The sequence below is a fragment of the Pyxicephalus adspersus genome, chromosome 4 (genome assembly GCF_032062135.1).
Source record: "Pyxicephalus adspersus chromosome 4, UCB_Pads_2.0, whole genome shotgun sequence".
Lineage (NCBI taxonomy): Eukaryota > Metazoa > Chordata > Amphibia > Anura > Pyxicephalidae > Pyxicephalus > Pyxicephalus adspersus.
In genome coordinates, this window is record NC_092861.1 from 37,497,697 (window position 1) to 37,510,431 (window position 12,735).

Below are 12,735 nucleotides of genomic sequence, written 5' to 3' on the forward strand. Positions count from 1 at the left end.
TAGGATGTCAGGAAATTGGAGTGGGTCCTTTTAGTTTAGTATAGAGTGGTGCCTGGCTTTTAGGGGGCAGATAATCCTGAGTGGAAACAAAAAATACAGCCAGTTCACATGTTATTATTATTAATATTATTATTATGGATGTACATGTTTGGAGCAGGCTCTTGCTATAGGGCTGGGTTGGAATACCTGTCCAAGTATGGGCTTCTGTTGCAGCATAAGAGGCCCCTGTACATCCCACCAATACAGGTGGGCTAAAAATCATATATTATTATTAAATGTATAGCATTTGTACACTATACTTTGCTGTTATACTTTGCTAAAACCCTGCTGTTCTCTTTTTAAACATATTTAACTACCCCTTCAACATTTTTTAGCCTACAAGCTAGACATGTGGTCGGCACTGGAAGGAGACCAATTAGCATATCTCTCTGGGAGATAAGTATTACATCCTCTATAATCTTAATTTTTCCCTTATAGTAAGGCATATAGCCTTGCTTTATGTTAACATCAAAATATATCAGAGACAAGGCAAATTGTCTAATCATTGCCCACCCAGTAATGTATACTTGGTAGTCAAGGTTCTCCTCACTGCCTTCCCTCTGCCTCCCCCTATTTTGCTTATCTTAGGTGCTGTATTGTGTCAAAGCACCCCCTCATGTAAAGTTCTTTGGGCGTCTTGACTGGTCCAAATGTTGTTAGATACAGTAAGGCAAACGTGATGCCCACACCTGGAAATCCCATTCCAAATACTAGGGATCTGTCAGTGCCACGACGCAGCATGGAAGGCGACTGCTGGGTGAGTATGCATGGTTGAGGGACTGGCTACTGCCATTTAAGTGTCTGAGTCTCCTATCTCCTTTGTTGAGGAGCAGTGGTCTTTCTTTGTGTGTCCACTTAGCTGCCATGGGTTTGTAGATACTTGCTATTGGCTGTCCAAGGGTGATATCACAAAGGGGTCACTACTCAGACTGGACATAATGCATTATAATACTGCAAATAATGCAGAGTTAGATCCACAGGCGGTCACTTTCAGTAGACTACCACTACCAGTGAATTATCTGAGATAGGAGCTAATTCGTATTTAAATCAAATCCTACTTTCCCATAGCGTTGCATAATATAACTACTATACGGGCAAGGAATGGCTTTAGAAATATGCGTATAAGTATATAAATAAATGTGCATCATCAACTATTTACTAACAATCTTTTTATCTTGCATACTTTTATTTTATTTATTACAGATGATCATGATAGCTACAGTACTATTACTGGTGGATTTCTATAAATGCTGCATATCAGGCTGCTCAGGGAAAAAAAGATTTAATATACATTTTCCAGTAAGTATAAATGTATTTTTATTTTCATGTTTTAGACATGGGGCTCATTTATAGTGCAGGAAGGAAATATCTGCATTTCTCAATGGAAACATTTAAATGGATCCTCAGTTCTCAATTGTACCCTTATTTAAAAAGATGAGGCCGATAAAAAAAACACAAATTTATGCAACAAGGTATTTATTGATAAATTATTACATTTTTTTTAAACATTAAACTAGTGTAAATTTTTGAATTTTACCTGATATTAACATCTGCTGCCAGTCTTTACAGCATAATGTGCCTTGTAATGATAACTACCTGTAAAGTAACACTGCAATTCATATACTCATGCATAGAGATGCATAGAAGTACTGTTTAAAGTCTACTGTATTAATGTGTTTTAGAAGCTGGGATCCATGACCTTTGCTACCCTAGGTGTGTTGTTTTCAGCATATACTTTGATCATCTCAGCACTGGGAATAGCACAAGGTCCATACTGCAGGACAACAAATGGATGGGAGTACCCATTTATTACCAATGCAGGAGGGTAATACTTTTTTTGTACACAATTATAAGAAAATGTTTATCGCTGTAAAACAATACTTCTTTTTCTCTTTCCTATTTGACTACCTAGGGCCAAATCTTAATAAACATGATCATGCTAATTTACTGTTACATTGATTACAACCCCTGGTATCATGTCCTAAAAAACTCTCATAGATTGCATACAGTGCAAAAATTTTTTGTGATATTCAAAAAGTTCAACTAACTTTTTGAGTTTAGTTATAATTAGGTTTAGATATACTTAGCAACCTAGAAGCATAGCTGGAGAGATATCCAGGCCAAGGAAGCGTGGATGTAAAAAGTATCTGGATTATTCTTCCAACCAGATTTCTGGTTCCAGGATAAATGAGGAAATGAGAAAAGAAGATGTGTTCTAATTGTTAGAAAGGAAATAAGAGTGACCACAATTACTACTGGGAATGACCAAATTATAGAGATTTTTTATGTACTGAAAAACTATAATAGTTTTAGATGATGATACATTGGAGTACACCAAGCCTCTATTGTACTGAAGGCAATAAATATTATTATTATTATTATTATGGTTGCACCTGTATAAGGCTTGTATTATAATAATGTAACCCTCTTGGTCATACTTTTTTTATAGGTATCTTGCAGATTCTACTTTGTGGTCACAGTGTCTGGAGCCTAGCAATGTGGTACAATGGAACCTTATTTTATTTTCTATCCAAATTGTACTCAGCACTTTTCAAGTGATCATTTGCTTCTGTAAAATGATATGTGATCTGAAATATGCTTTTTGTGGGACTCACAGAATCTTAACACAGGTATGGTAACAATATTTATTTATTACTATTAGTAATTACCAATCACTAGGAACTTACATATGTAATGTGCTAAACTAAGCACTAGTTTAACTCGACTTGAGTTAAGACATAGTTCTGGGATTGCATATGTATATATAAAGTATGTTTAAGAAAAATCAACAATCCTGTTGCTGTGCATTGCATTTAGGCATTTGGATAGGCATACTACTATTTTGTATTTATGCATACTACTATTTTTGTGGTGCATATTGTGCTTTCCAAATTGTAGCACAAACCACTGCAAAGGCAGTGTATTTCTGTGCAGTGTCCTTGGTATTATATTATGAAGAATGAAGGCCACCAATGCAGTGTTGCACAGTATGTTAATGCAACACACTAGTGGGAATGGGTCCTTAGTATGTTTTTGTGCGCTGTACAATGTTAGTAATAAAATTTTATGTTGGTTAATAAAGGAGCCAAGAAAATAGCTTTATATAGTTTTTGAAACTGGTTTGCTAAATTTTATACCTTATACCTAAGTATGCTGTTATCCTCTTCTTTCTTTTTATTTATGTTAAGTTTGTTATATTTTAATAAAATAAAAATATGTGTATGAATTATTAGATATTATTTATTTTTATTTTTAAAGGTTTATAAATTTATTATTTATGTGATTTGTTAGAAGCACACAAAAAAACTCATACCCGATAATGATAATGATGTTATTTTCCTTTTTCAGCCTGAAAACATATGAACTATGAATTGAAGAACAGAGAATATTCCTGTTATTGATTAACTCTGGACCTAATACTTTTATTTTGAAAGTTTCTTTAAGACATTCAAGTGCAAGTTGTATTGCAGTGCCATTTGCTGTTTTTAGATGTACACTAAGGACACAAATTGCTAATACGCCCTCCAGGGGCTGATCATGTAATAGTAACATATGATAACTTTCTTGATGTTTTTTCATTTCTTCAGTTGATAAATGTAACCATTTGCTGCCAATCCTTTTTAACACTTATTGATTTGTACATGTTACAGACAGACTGATTACCAAAAATACCTACAATTATTCAGATGGGTGAATGTAGTAAAGGCTTTGCTCAGATTAGCGATAGAGTTGCAGTGAAGTTACCATTTTCTCATGCCCCTGAACCACTTCCTGGGGTGGGACACTACGTGGAGCGTGGAACCAATGCAGCTCATAGATATTTAATGGGGTTGGTAATGAGCAGCTTATTATTTAGTTGCTTGTGTATTTAAAAAGCAATGTAGTGGTATGATAGCCCGAGTTACTGCATGGGAACACCAGTTACTGTTGCAGGTCTCAACTTAGCCTTAGGCCTTTGTATAACAAGTAGCATGATCATGCACCTAGAATTAAACAAAGTATTGTTTTTTTTCTATATAGCAGCGGTATATTATAAACACATATTCCCTGTGTTGTTGTAGACGGAAACCCCATCATTTTTCTTTAAAAATTATTCCCTTTTTTGTCACAGTTTGTTTTTATTTATTTTACAAATATCTAGTTACAGAGCTATTTTTTTTAGAAGTCTGGTAGTTCTGCAATAGTCTGGTTAAATGTCATCAAACCATGTGGATGAAATTTTTTTGCTGGACCACTGTTTTGCCAATGCAGTTTGTTCATGTTTGCTGTATACTGGTATTATTTATGGGGTTAAATATAAAGATTAAGTGCATATATAAATATTCAACTGTGAATATTAATAAAATCCTTCAGCATAATTTATTTTTTTTAAGTTATGTATTCACTGACATCTTCCTCAGCTCTTTACAATAATATCATAGTAAGTATATTGTGTATTCAGGATTTAATTTTTTACAGCATCAGGGTTAAAAATAAATAGTCGGGTTATGCTCACGCTAGCGTTTTTTTTAAGTGGTAAACTTCCTTGTTGCAAGTATTTACAAACCCTTGAACATGCCTAATGGTTACAGCCTCTTACTGCTCCTGGGTGCCTAGTGGCTGCTCTACTGAAAAGTGAGTTGGTTACCTCTATCCAGGGCTTTTTCTCCCTATAAAAGGTGTAAGCACACCATTTAGGTGGCAGAGGCACTGTGTACTCCCCACAGTGCTCTCCAATCTCACCCCAGTGGGCCACTCCTACAAAGTTTATGCAGGCTGCACCAGCCCAAAGAATCTATTTTAGTGACACTCACTAATAGAATCAGGAGTTGGCATTCAGCCCTTCTGGCTAGTTTTTCTCTCTTTTAGTGGGAGAAGAAATAGATTACAATAGTGGACTGCCTTCTTTATGTGCTCAGTGCATAGACGCCACAGAACCATGCATCCATGTCTGTCTCTTCTAGCCTGGGCTATGGACTACCAACCACAGAAGCTTACAACTGCGAAAGTGATAAGAGGTAGGGAAGGGGAGAGGCCTTTCAAGTGCCCTATATGTAAGTACAAAAATCAAAAAAATCTGCTTGTATTTGACAGAATAGCATGTTCAAGTTTTGTTTGTTTAAAGTTTAATATCAGAACTCAATGAACAATAAACAGAGATGAACACAAAAATACTGATACATGGGAAATTATGCAACAACAAAAGAAAAAGAATTACCTTATACAATTGAACATACAAAAAGAAATAAACCATTAAATATGGTAAATAAAATAAACCAATAACAATGTCAAAATGAAAAGTTGCCCAAAGGACAAAGAGAAAAAAAAAATTAAAACTACGTGTCTACTTGTTAATGTAGACCATTGAGTGCTGTGGTTTTATGAAATTAAGAAAATAGACATAGTGGAAGATGGGATGAGAGAGGTTTGGACCCCAGGACAGTTCCAGAATTGTGGAGGAGTTGTCTGGATTATTTATTGTTTGCTTACTTTGAATTACTCAAGATGTAATGTAACAAATGTTTCCCCCCAAAAAAGACAATCCCATGCCAACAATCCACACATCCCTTGAGGCCCCACTAAACTGTCCTGCAGCTTCAAATGACCACCTGTGTTCCTTTTTGCCCCCTCTGATCACCAAACCCTCCCTGACTGCCATTGTACCACTTTTACTCACTCTGACCTCCAATGTACTGCTTCAGCCTCCTCTGTGCTCCACTTTACTGCTTGGCCTTCCGCTGACATCCACCTCAATCCTGTCTCCAATACTGAGAGGGGGAGAACCATGAAGAGGGCACAATCAAATAAGAAGGGCACCACCAGAGTTTTCTTGCTTAGGGCACCAGATTGGTCAGAAACTACCCTACCTCCATCTATCTTCTTTATCAGCAATCATTAAGTTATAATTACACAAACCTTTTCAGCTCACTTGCTTGTACAGTGTTATGTAAATGGTAAGATTGTTGTATAATCAGGGCAAGCAATTTTTGTAAAATTTACAAAAGTCTGTAAAGAACAAAATGGACTGCAAACGCAAACAAAAAGGCACAAAATACCAGGAAAAAAAACTTTTTGTTCAAATAATAGGCAAAAGAAAACATGATATTTATATTTAGGTTCTTTAAGAGATAGCTGTATTTTTAAACTAAGTTTAGTTATCATTATCGTTTCCCTCCTGCCACTGAACTAAAATTAACCTACCACCCTTTACAGATCCATATGTATTGAGATCCTGGCAGTCGCAGCTCCTTGTCATTTAAATCTAGAGATGTCTGCACAGTACAGCCTCATAAACTTCTATGGAATGGTTGGATGGATCTCTAAAATTTAAGTATAGCACTAGACTTTCCCAATCAGCCTTTATATTACTAGGTATTGGAAACAGAATATATGTGCTAGTAGGCATTCTTCATACAGGTCTTTAAAACCTCTAAAAAAAACAACAAACAACAAAAACAAGAAACAACAAAAAATTAAAGACTATGGGCTTTATTTTTAAGACAGGGAATCGGACATTCCCACAAATATTCCCTCTTAGGAATCTTCCAGGTTCATTGTTGTTGTTTTTTTAATTACTTTTTATTGAAAAGGTAGCAATGAAAACAATACAAATAAAGTGAGTACATAACTTCCAACTGAATGTAACATTGTAAAAGAAAATACGGGTATATTAATAACCATGTGTCACAGAAATTACACAAAATAAAGTTATGGTTCAAAACTACCTTATTTTCACCAAAATTTTTCTATAACTATAGGGTGTGGTAAAAGGGGTGGGGAAGTAAGGGAAATAAGGAAAAGGGTCAGGGATAGGCTGCATACACATGTGCAATAATTATTATTGGAAAGGATCTTTCACTACCCTTTCCAAGGACAAATGACTGCACGATACATGAACGAGTACATACAGCACCATTCTGCTCTATGGAGAGGGGAAGGGGAGAATGACGGAGCGGCAGCCTGCTGTGCTCTCTCCTCTTCACTTCCATTAAGATTGTTCGTCGTCCATCGCTTGTTAATCCGCCAATATGGTCGTTCGGACGATGGAGGACAGGAGCTGTATACTTGCCAGATTCTCGTCTGATATCGGCCCTGAGCCGATTATTGGGCGAGAACCATTGGACATGTGTACGTAACATTAGTGTAACAACTCTTGCGCAAACAATTAAACAGATAGAAATGTGGGGAAAATGGGAAATGGGAAAAATTTTCAATAATGTTGTTAGGTTGTGTAGGGGAAATTGTATTGTAGATAAGGCATCCATGTGTTAAAAATCTTTGAGGATGCGTATCAAGGTGTTGGGTGGCCTTGATCTTGCCTATAAGCTTTAAGACTGTAAGTAAGCCGTAAATTGGGAGATTGTAGGAGGATGATTCCAGCCAATTTTTTAAAATACATTTTTTAGCAGCCAGAAAAAATACATTTTCAAATATTGATAATGAAGTAATGTGGCACCAAAGAATGCAAAGGAACTTGTGCTTGAATAAGAGTCGTCTGAGGAGACATTGTATAGGTATGCCCTGTTTTAGCAGTCATAAATGCATAAACACACCTGCAAAATACATGAATATTTGGGCAAGTTCACAGTGCGAGTTCTAATGGACTTGAGGAGAGATTACATTTTGGACAAGCTGTAGTAATCCACAGGTGGAGGAAGGTGATATTTTTAAATCAAAGGCATAGTCGACCCTGTGGATTACAATCCACATTAGTGGATTAGTGGATCCAACAAACCCCAAATGGATTTCTTCAAAGTCATCTGCTATTTGCTAGCAAATGTTTTGAATCCTGGACCAGATTCATTACAGGTCTGCTGGATCACCCAGCTTCACGGATAATGGTGTATCCTCTCCCTGGAGAGCATTACTAAATCTGACCCAGTGTGAGATTCCTTGTTGTATTAATAGGAGCCCTATGTTTATCCATGTACCGTATAAAAGTGTACTAACAAGATAAAAAAATCTGCACTAATAATACAAACCAGGACTGCAGACCACATTTATAGCTGAAATATGAGCCAAAACCCATGGACAGTCCTAATGGACAGCTCAGTCATTAAGAAACCAAAAGATTTCCTGGAATTTGAAAAACAATGATATCTATTTTACTTGGATATAAGAATAACCTATGACTCCTGAAAAGCAGAGTACAAGCATCAGAGTACAGCCATCAAAGGTTTGCTGGACAGAGACAATGATCAGATTGATCTTTCATGAATGCATGCCTGAGGATCATTAGCACTTTGATCAGTTTGACACCCTGGTGGTATTTATTGCTCAAACCTGTTTACTATTGTTGCAGTCCTGCTGGGGGGCTGAGATATAAGATCACAATCTCATACTATGTAGTCACAAAACTTTATTCAGCCTGGAATAGTGAGGAACTTTGTGACCTTCTGCATGAAGACTTCATAAATAAAAGACCAAAAATGTGATTTGCTCTGGACTTGCAAACAGCCCTGCTTCAAAGGCAAAAAAGCCTGACTTCTGTGGTTGGAGAGAGAAAGAATTTGTGTTAGTTCAAGAGCTAGACCCCATTCTTCTTCTACCCTTTCCCATGTCCCCTTTACCTTTTATCTCCTAATATAGGATTCCATGATCCTTCCTGAGACTTAAGCTACGTACACACTTCCAATTATTATTGTAGTCACAAAACTTTATTCAGCCTGGAATAGTGAGGAACTTTGTGACCTTCTGCATGAAGACTTCATAAATAAAAGACCAAAAATGTGATTTGGATCTGGACTTGCAAACAGCCCTGGTTCAAAGGCAAAAAAGCCTGACTTCTGTGGTTGGAGAGAGAAAGAATTTGTGTTAGTTCAAGAGCTAGACCCCATTCTTCTCCTACCCTTTCCCATGTCCCCTTTACCTTTTATCTCCTAATATAGGATTCCATGATCCTTCCTGAGACTTACCTTTCCACTGCAGGTATTCTCATTTTATATCCCTGTGGCACAAAAATAAATAAAATGTAATCTCCCTAATGAAATAACCAACAGATATTTATAACATGAAAGAGGTTCTAACTTTAAAAAAAACGGTTTTGAAGGAGTTTTATGTTAGGCATTACAATGGATGTAATAGTAGATGGAAAAGGAATAGTTAGATTTTTTTAATACTCGGGAGGTTTTTTTTCTTTTACTTTTGGATTGAATAGGGAATGGTTAAAACCCCTTTCAGGTTTTAGTGCTCTATGGGGTTTCATTAGAAAGATCTCCCTTCATTTCTTGCTCTTCTTACCAGACAGAAACTAAGGGAAAATCTGCATCAGGGTAGCAGACAACGATTCAAAGCTAAAAAAGGTTCTTGCATTCCTCATTGTAACTTAAAAAAATAATTTTTGTGTGTTGTTTCCTTTACCTGCTGGCATCTTTTTTCTTGCTTGAGGCATTTTTTGGAATCTGTCCACTTCTTCAGGAGTTGATTGAATTTCTCAAGTGCTCAAGTGCACACATTCCACAAAATGCCATGGGAAAGAAAAATAGGTTGAGACGTTTGTTTTAAATGGTTTTATTGTTTCTGATTGAATAGTTATCAGAATAAAAATATTGTATTTTTAATATAGTATTGAATGGAAATATTTGTACTAAAAGTCCTGGGTTGCTTGAAGGAATACATTTAACATGATAATATTTTTACCTTACAGGACTGAAAGTAAACCTGACATTAGTTGTAACACTTCCCTACTCAATACAAAACTAACTTGTATGATGACTTGTTTGCCTTCTCCTGCAAGGGTCACATGCTGCCAAAGTAGAGAATTTGCCTTGCACAACATGTTTCATTGATTTACAAGCACAAACTCTAGGTCACATTGTATTTGCTAACTGGGTCACATTGTATTTGCTAAGAATAAATGTTCTAATAAAAATTTGTTTTAAATCTTGAATTTAAACATCTTATGTTCTTATCTTGTTCCTGAATTGAAATATAAATCAATATCATATTTTTGTCAGGTAACAGACACTGTCGAGTATAACAAACCAGAATATATAAGAACAATGAAATAGTAAATGATACAGCCCCCAAAAAGGCTAAAAACGTTCTGAATTAAAATATACAGAGCCCTAGCCTCATGTTGGTTTATCACTCTCCAACAGATGTCTTCTTTAGGGCTGAATGTACCTGTGTAGTAAGCCCTTAAAGATGTATTCTAAGGCTGGAGATGCCCAATACAAGGCTGTAAGGACTTATTTTCCAGCCAAAGCTAGAACTGAACAGCACTTCTCCCAGAGATCCACTGAACAGAGATGGAAGATGCTGCTCTGCCACCAAAATAAGTATGAAGTGGTGGGGAGTTTTGCATTTACATTAGTTTGGAAAAACTAGGCAGGTTGAGTCGTGGAAATTTTTATTAAACATACAGCTGTTGTTTAAGCCTCTGAAACAGAAAAACTCAAATATTCTCTGTAACAGAAACAATCTAAACCAAGCCATTAGACCTGTGAATGTGAATCAAACTGATAAACAAGACGATCAGTCATCATTTCCAGTATATTGGTTTTCAGAGCCAAGAGGTCAGTGCAATGGTTTAAAAGACAGAGCTTTTGGCATTAAGAACAACTGGCAAACCCTACATTTTGTGTAACTATATTTTATTTGCCAAACGCTAAAAAAAAAATGTGCTGACATAGCTAAAACATAAACTTTATTTTTGCTTTTACCAATGCATAAATCTTTAGTATCTAACTAACTCTTTGCTGTATATTCTCCTACCAAGTATATTTTTCAAAATTCAAAAATGGATCATGATTGTGGCAGAATTTTTGTAGACCCCTTTTACCATTCAATAAACCCACCATATTCTTAGGGTAAATGGCCCGCAGGCCATTTATTACACATAAACTATTAAAATATTAAACAGAATAACAAAATAACAATAAGTTAAGAATCCCGGATTACAACCCAACTTAAACCTTATCTGGTTGCTGGTCCTCGACGACACCCATTACCACTTGTAGTCTGTTGCAACCGAATAGTATTGCTCCCAGGCACCAATTCTCCCAGCTCGGGATGGGCGGGAGGGTGGTAAGCTTTCTTGTGCAATATAATTAAATGACCTCACCCCTCTTCTTCCTAACTTTTTATCACCTTAACCCTTCCCTCATCCTCAGCCTTTTTACCCATCTCCAGTGACCTCCTGATTGCCACAAAGTAACTTATTAACCCTATCCCGTCTGCTCCCTGTCTGCCCAGTCATGCAGGCCTTCCACTACACTACGTTAACTCGCACGCTGCTGGCCTCTCTAACTTTACAGTTTTGTTTATATCCATTCCTCAACAAGAAAAGTCCCTCCATAACACAAAAAGTAAATTGTCCATTTAGCTCAAAAATTTGTGTATTCGGTGCTCCATAGTTGTTTGTGCTTCTACAACAACAATCCCGTTCACCAGAACTGTTAGTACGCCTTATAGAATGGTCTAAAAGCATTTGCTTTACATCCTGCTATATGTAAAATCAATTGCTTTTAATGTAGTGTTCTGCGCTTCCATAAATAATTCATGGTGTTAATGATGTCTTTCAGGGGAAGAAATAGAGGCTGATATAGCTTAAAACTATCAAAAGTCTTTTTATTTAAAAACATAAAAACACCCACATTAGATTGTGTTTCATCAGGAAATGCATCTATACTAACAAACCCTTTGTACACTCTGTTGTTCCAAACACTTGGGGTTGTTACATAGTTACATAGAAGGTTGGTTTGAAAAAAGACATAAGTCCATCAAGTTCAGCCTCTAGGGAAATAGACATATCCCAGATATAAAACCCTATAAGACATAGTTGATCCAGAGGAAGGCAAAAAAAAACCCTGGTACAATTTGCTTCAATGGGAAAAAAATTCCTTCCTGATTCCATGAGGCAATCGGGTGTTCCCTGGATCAACAGTCCCTGTTATTTTTACTTTAAAGCCTTAATACCCAGTTATATTCTGTGCTTCTAGAAAAACATCCAGCTTTTTCCTAAAGCAATCAATAGTAGTTGCTGAAACTACTTCCTGAGGGAGTTGACATTTTCGTAGACCTTACAATGAAGAATCCCTTCCTTATCCGAAGACTAAACTTCTTTTCATCCAGACGCAGAGTGCCCTCTTGTTCTTTGTAATGATCTCAAAGTGAAAAATGGGGAACAGAATTTTCTATATGGACCGTTTATATATTTATACATCATATCCCCCTTTAAATGTCTCTTCTGAAGGGAGAATAGATTCAGTTCAGCTAATCTCTCCTCCACTCCATTCCTTTAATTAGTTTAGTTGCCCGTCTTTGCACTCTCTCCAATTCCACAATGTCCTTTTTGTGAACTGGTGCCCAAAACTGGACTGCATATTCCAGATGTGGTCTGACCAATGCTTTGTACACCAATTCCACAATGTCCTTTTTGTGAACTGGTGCCCAAAACTGGACTGCATATTCCAGATGTGGTCTGACCAATGCTTTGTACAGGGACAGGATTCTGTCTCCATCTCTGCAGTCTATTCCTCTTTTAAACTACTTTACTAGCTTTAGATATTGCAGCTTGGCATTGCATGCTGTTATTAAGTCTATGATCTACCAGAGCCACCAGATCCTTTTCCATTTCTGACTCCCCCAAATGTATTCCCCCTAGACAGTATGAAGCATGCATGTTGTTAGTTCCCAAGTGCATAACATTTCTGAAATACTCAGACCAGCCTACCAAGCACAAACAACTATGCATCATTCAAAGTAACCAAAATC

General features: G+C 36.6%; 1 protein-coding gene across 1 annotated transcript in view; it reads left to right on the forward strand.

Annotated features, from left to right (window-relative positions):
• The window catches only part of TM4SF18 (transmembrane 4 L six family member 18), a 6,946-nt gene extending 2,545 nt beyond the window's left edge, over window positions 1–4,401 (forward strand). The window contains exons 2-5 of the mRNA XM_072410384.1: window positions 1,243–1,338; window positions 1,722–1,864; window positions 2,489–2,669; window positions 3,388–4,401. Coding sequence (XP_072266485.1) covers window positions 1,243–1,338; window positions 1,722–1,864; window positions 2,489–2,669; window positions 3,388–3,402 — 435 coding nt within the window. The 3' untranslated portion in view covers window positions 3,403–4,401. The remainder of the gene's footprint in view (window positions 1–1,242; window positions 1,339–1,721; window positions 1,865–2,488; window positions 2,670–3,387) is intronic.
• Window positions 4,402–12,735: the final 8,334 nt, after the last annotated feature.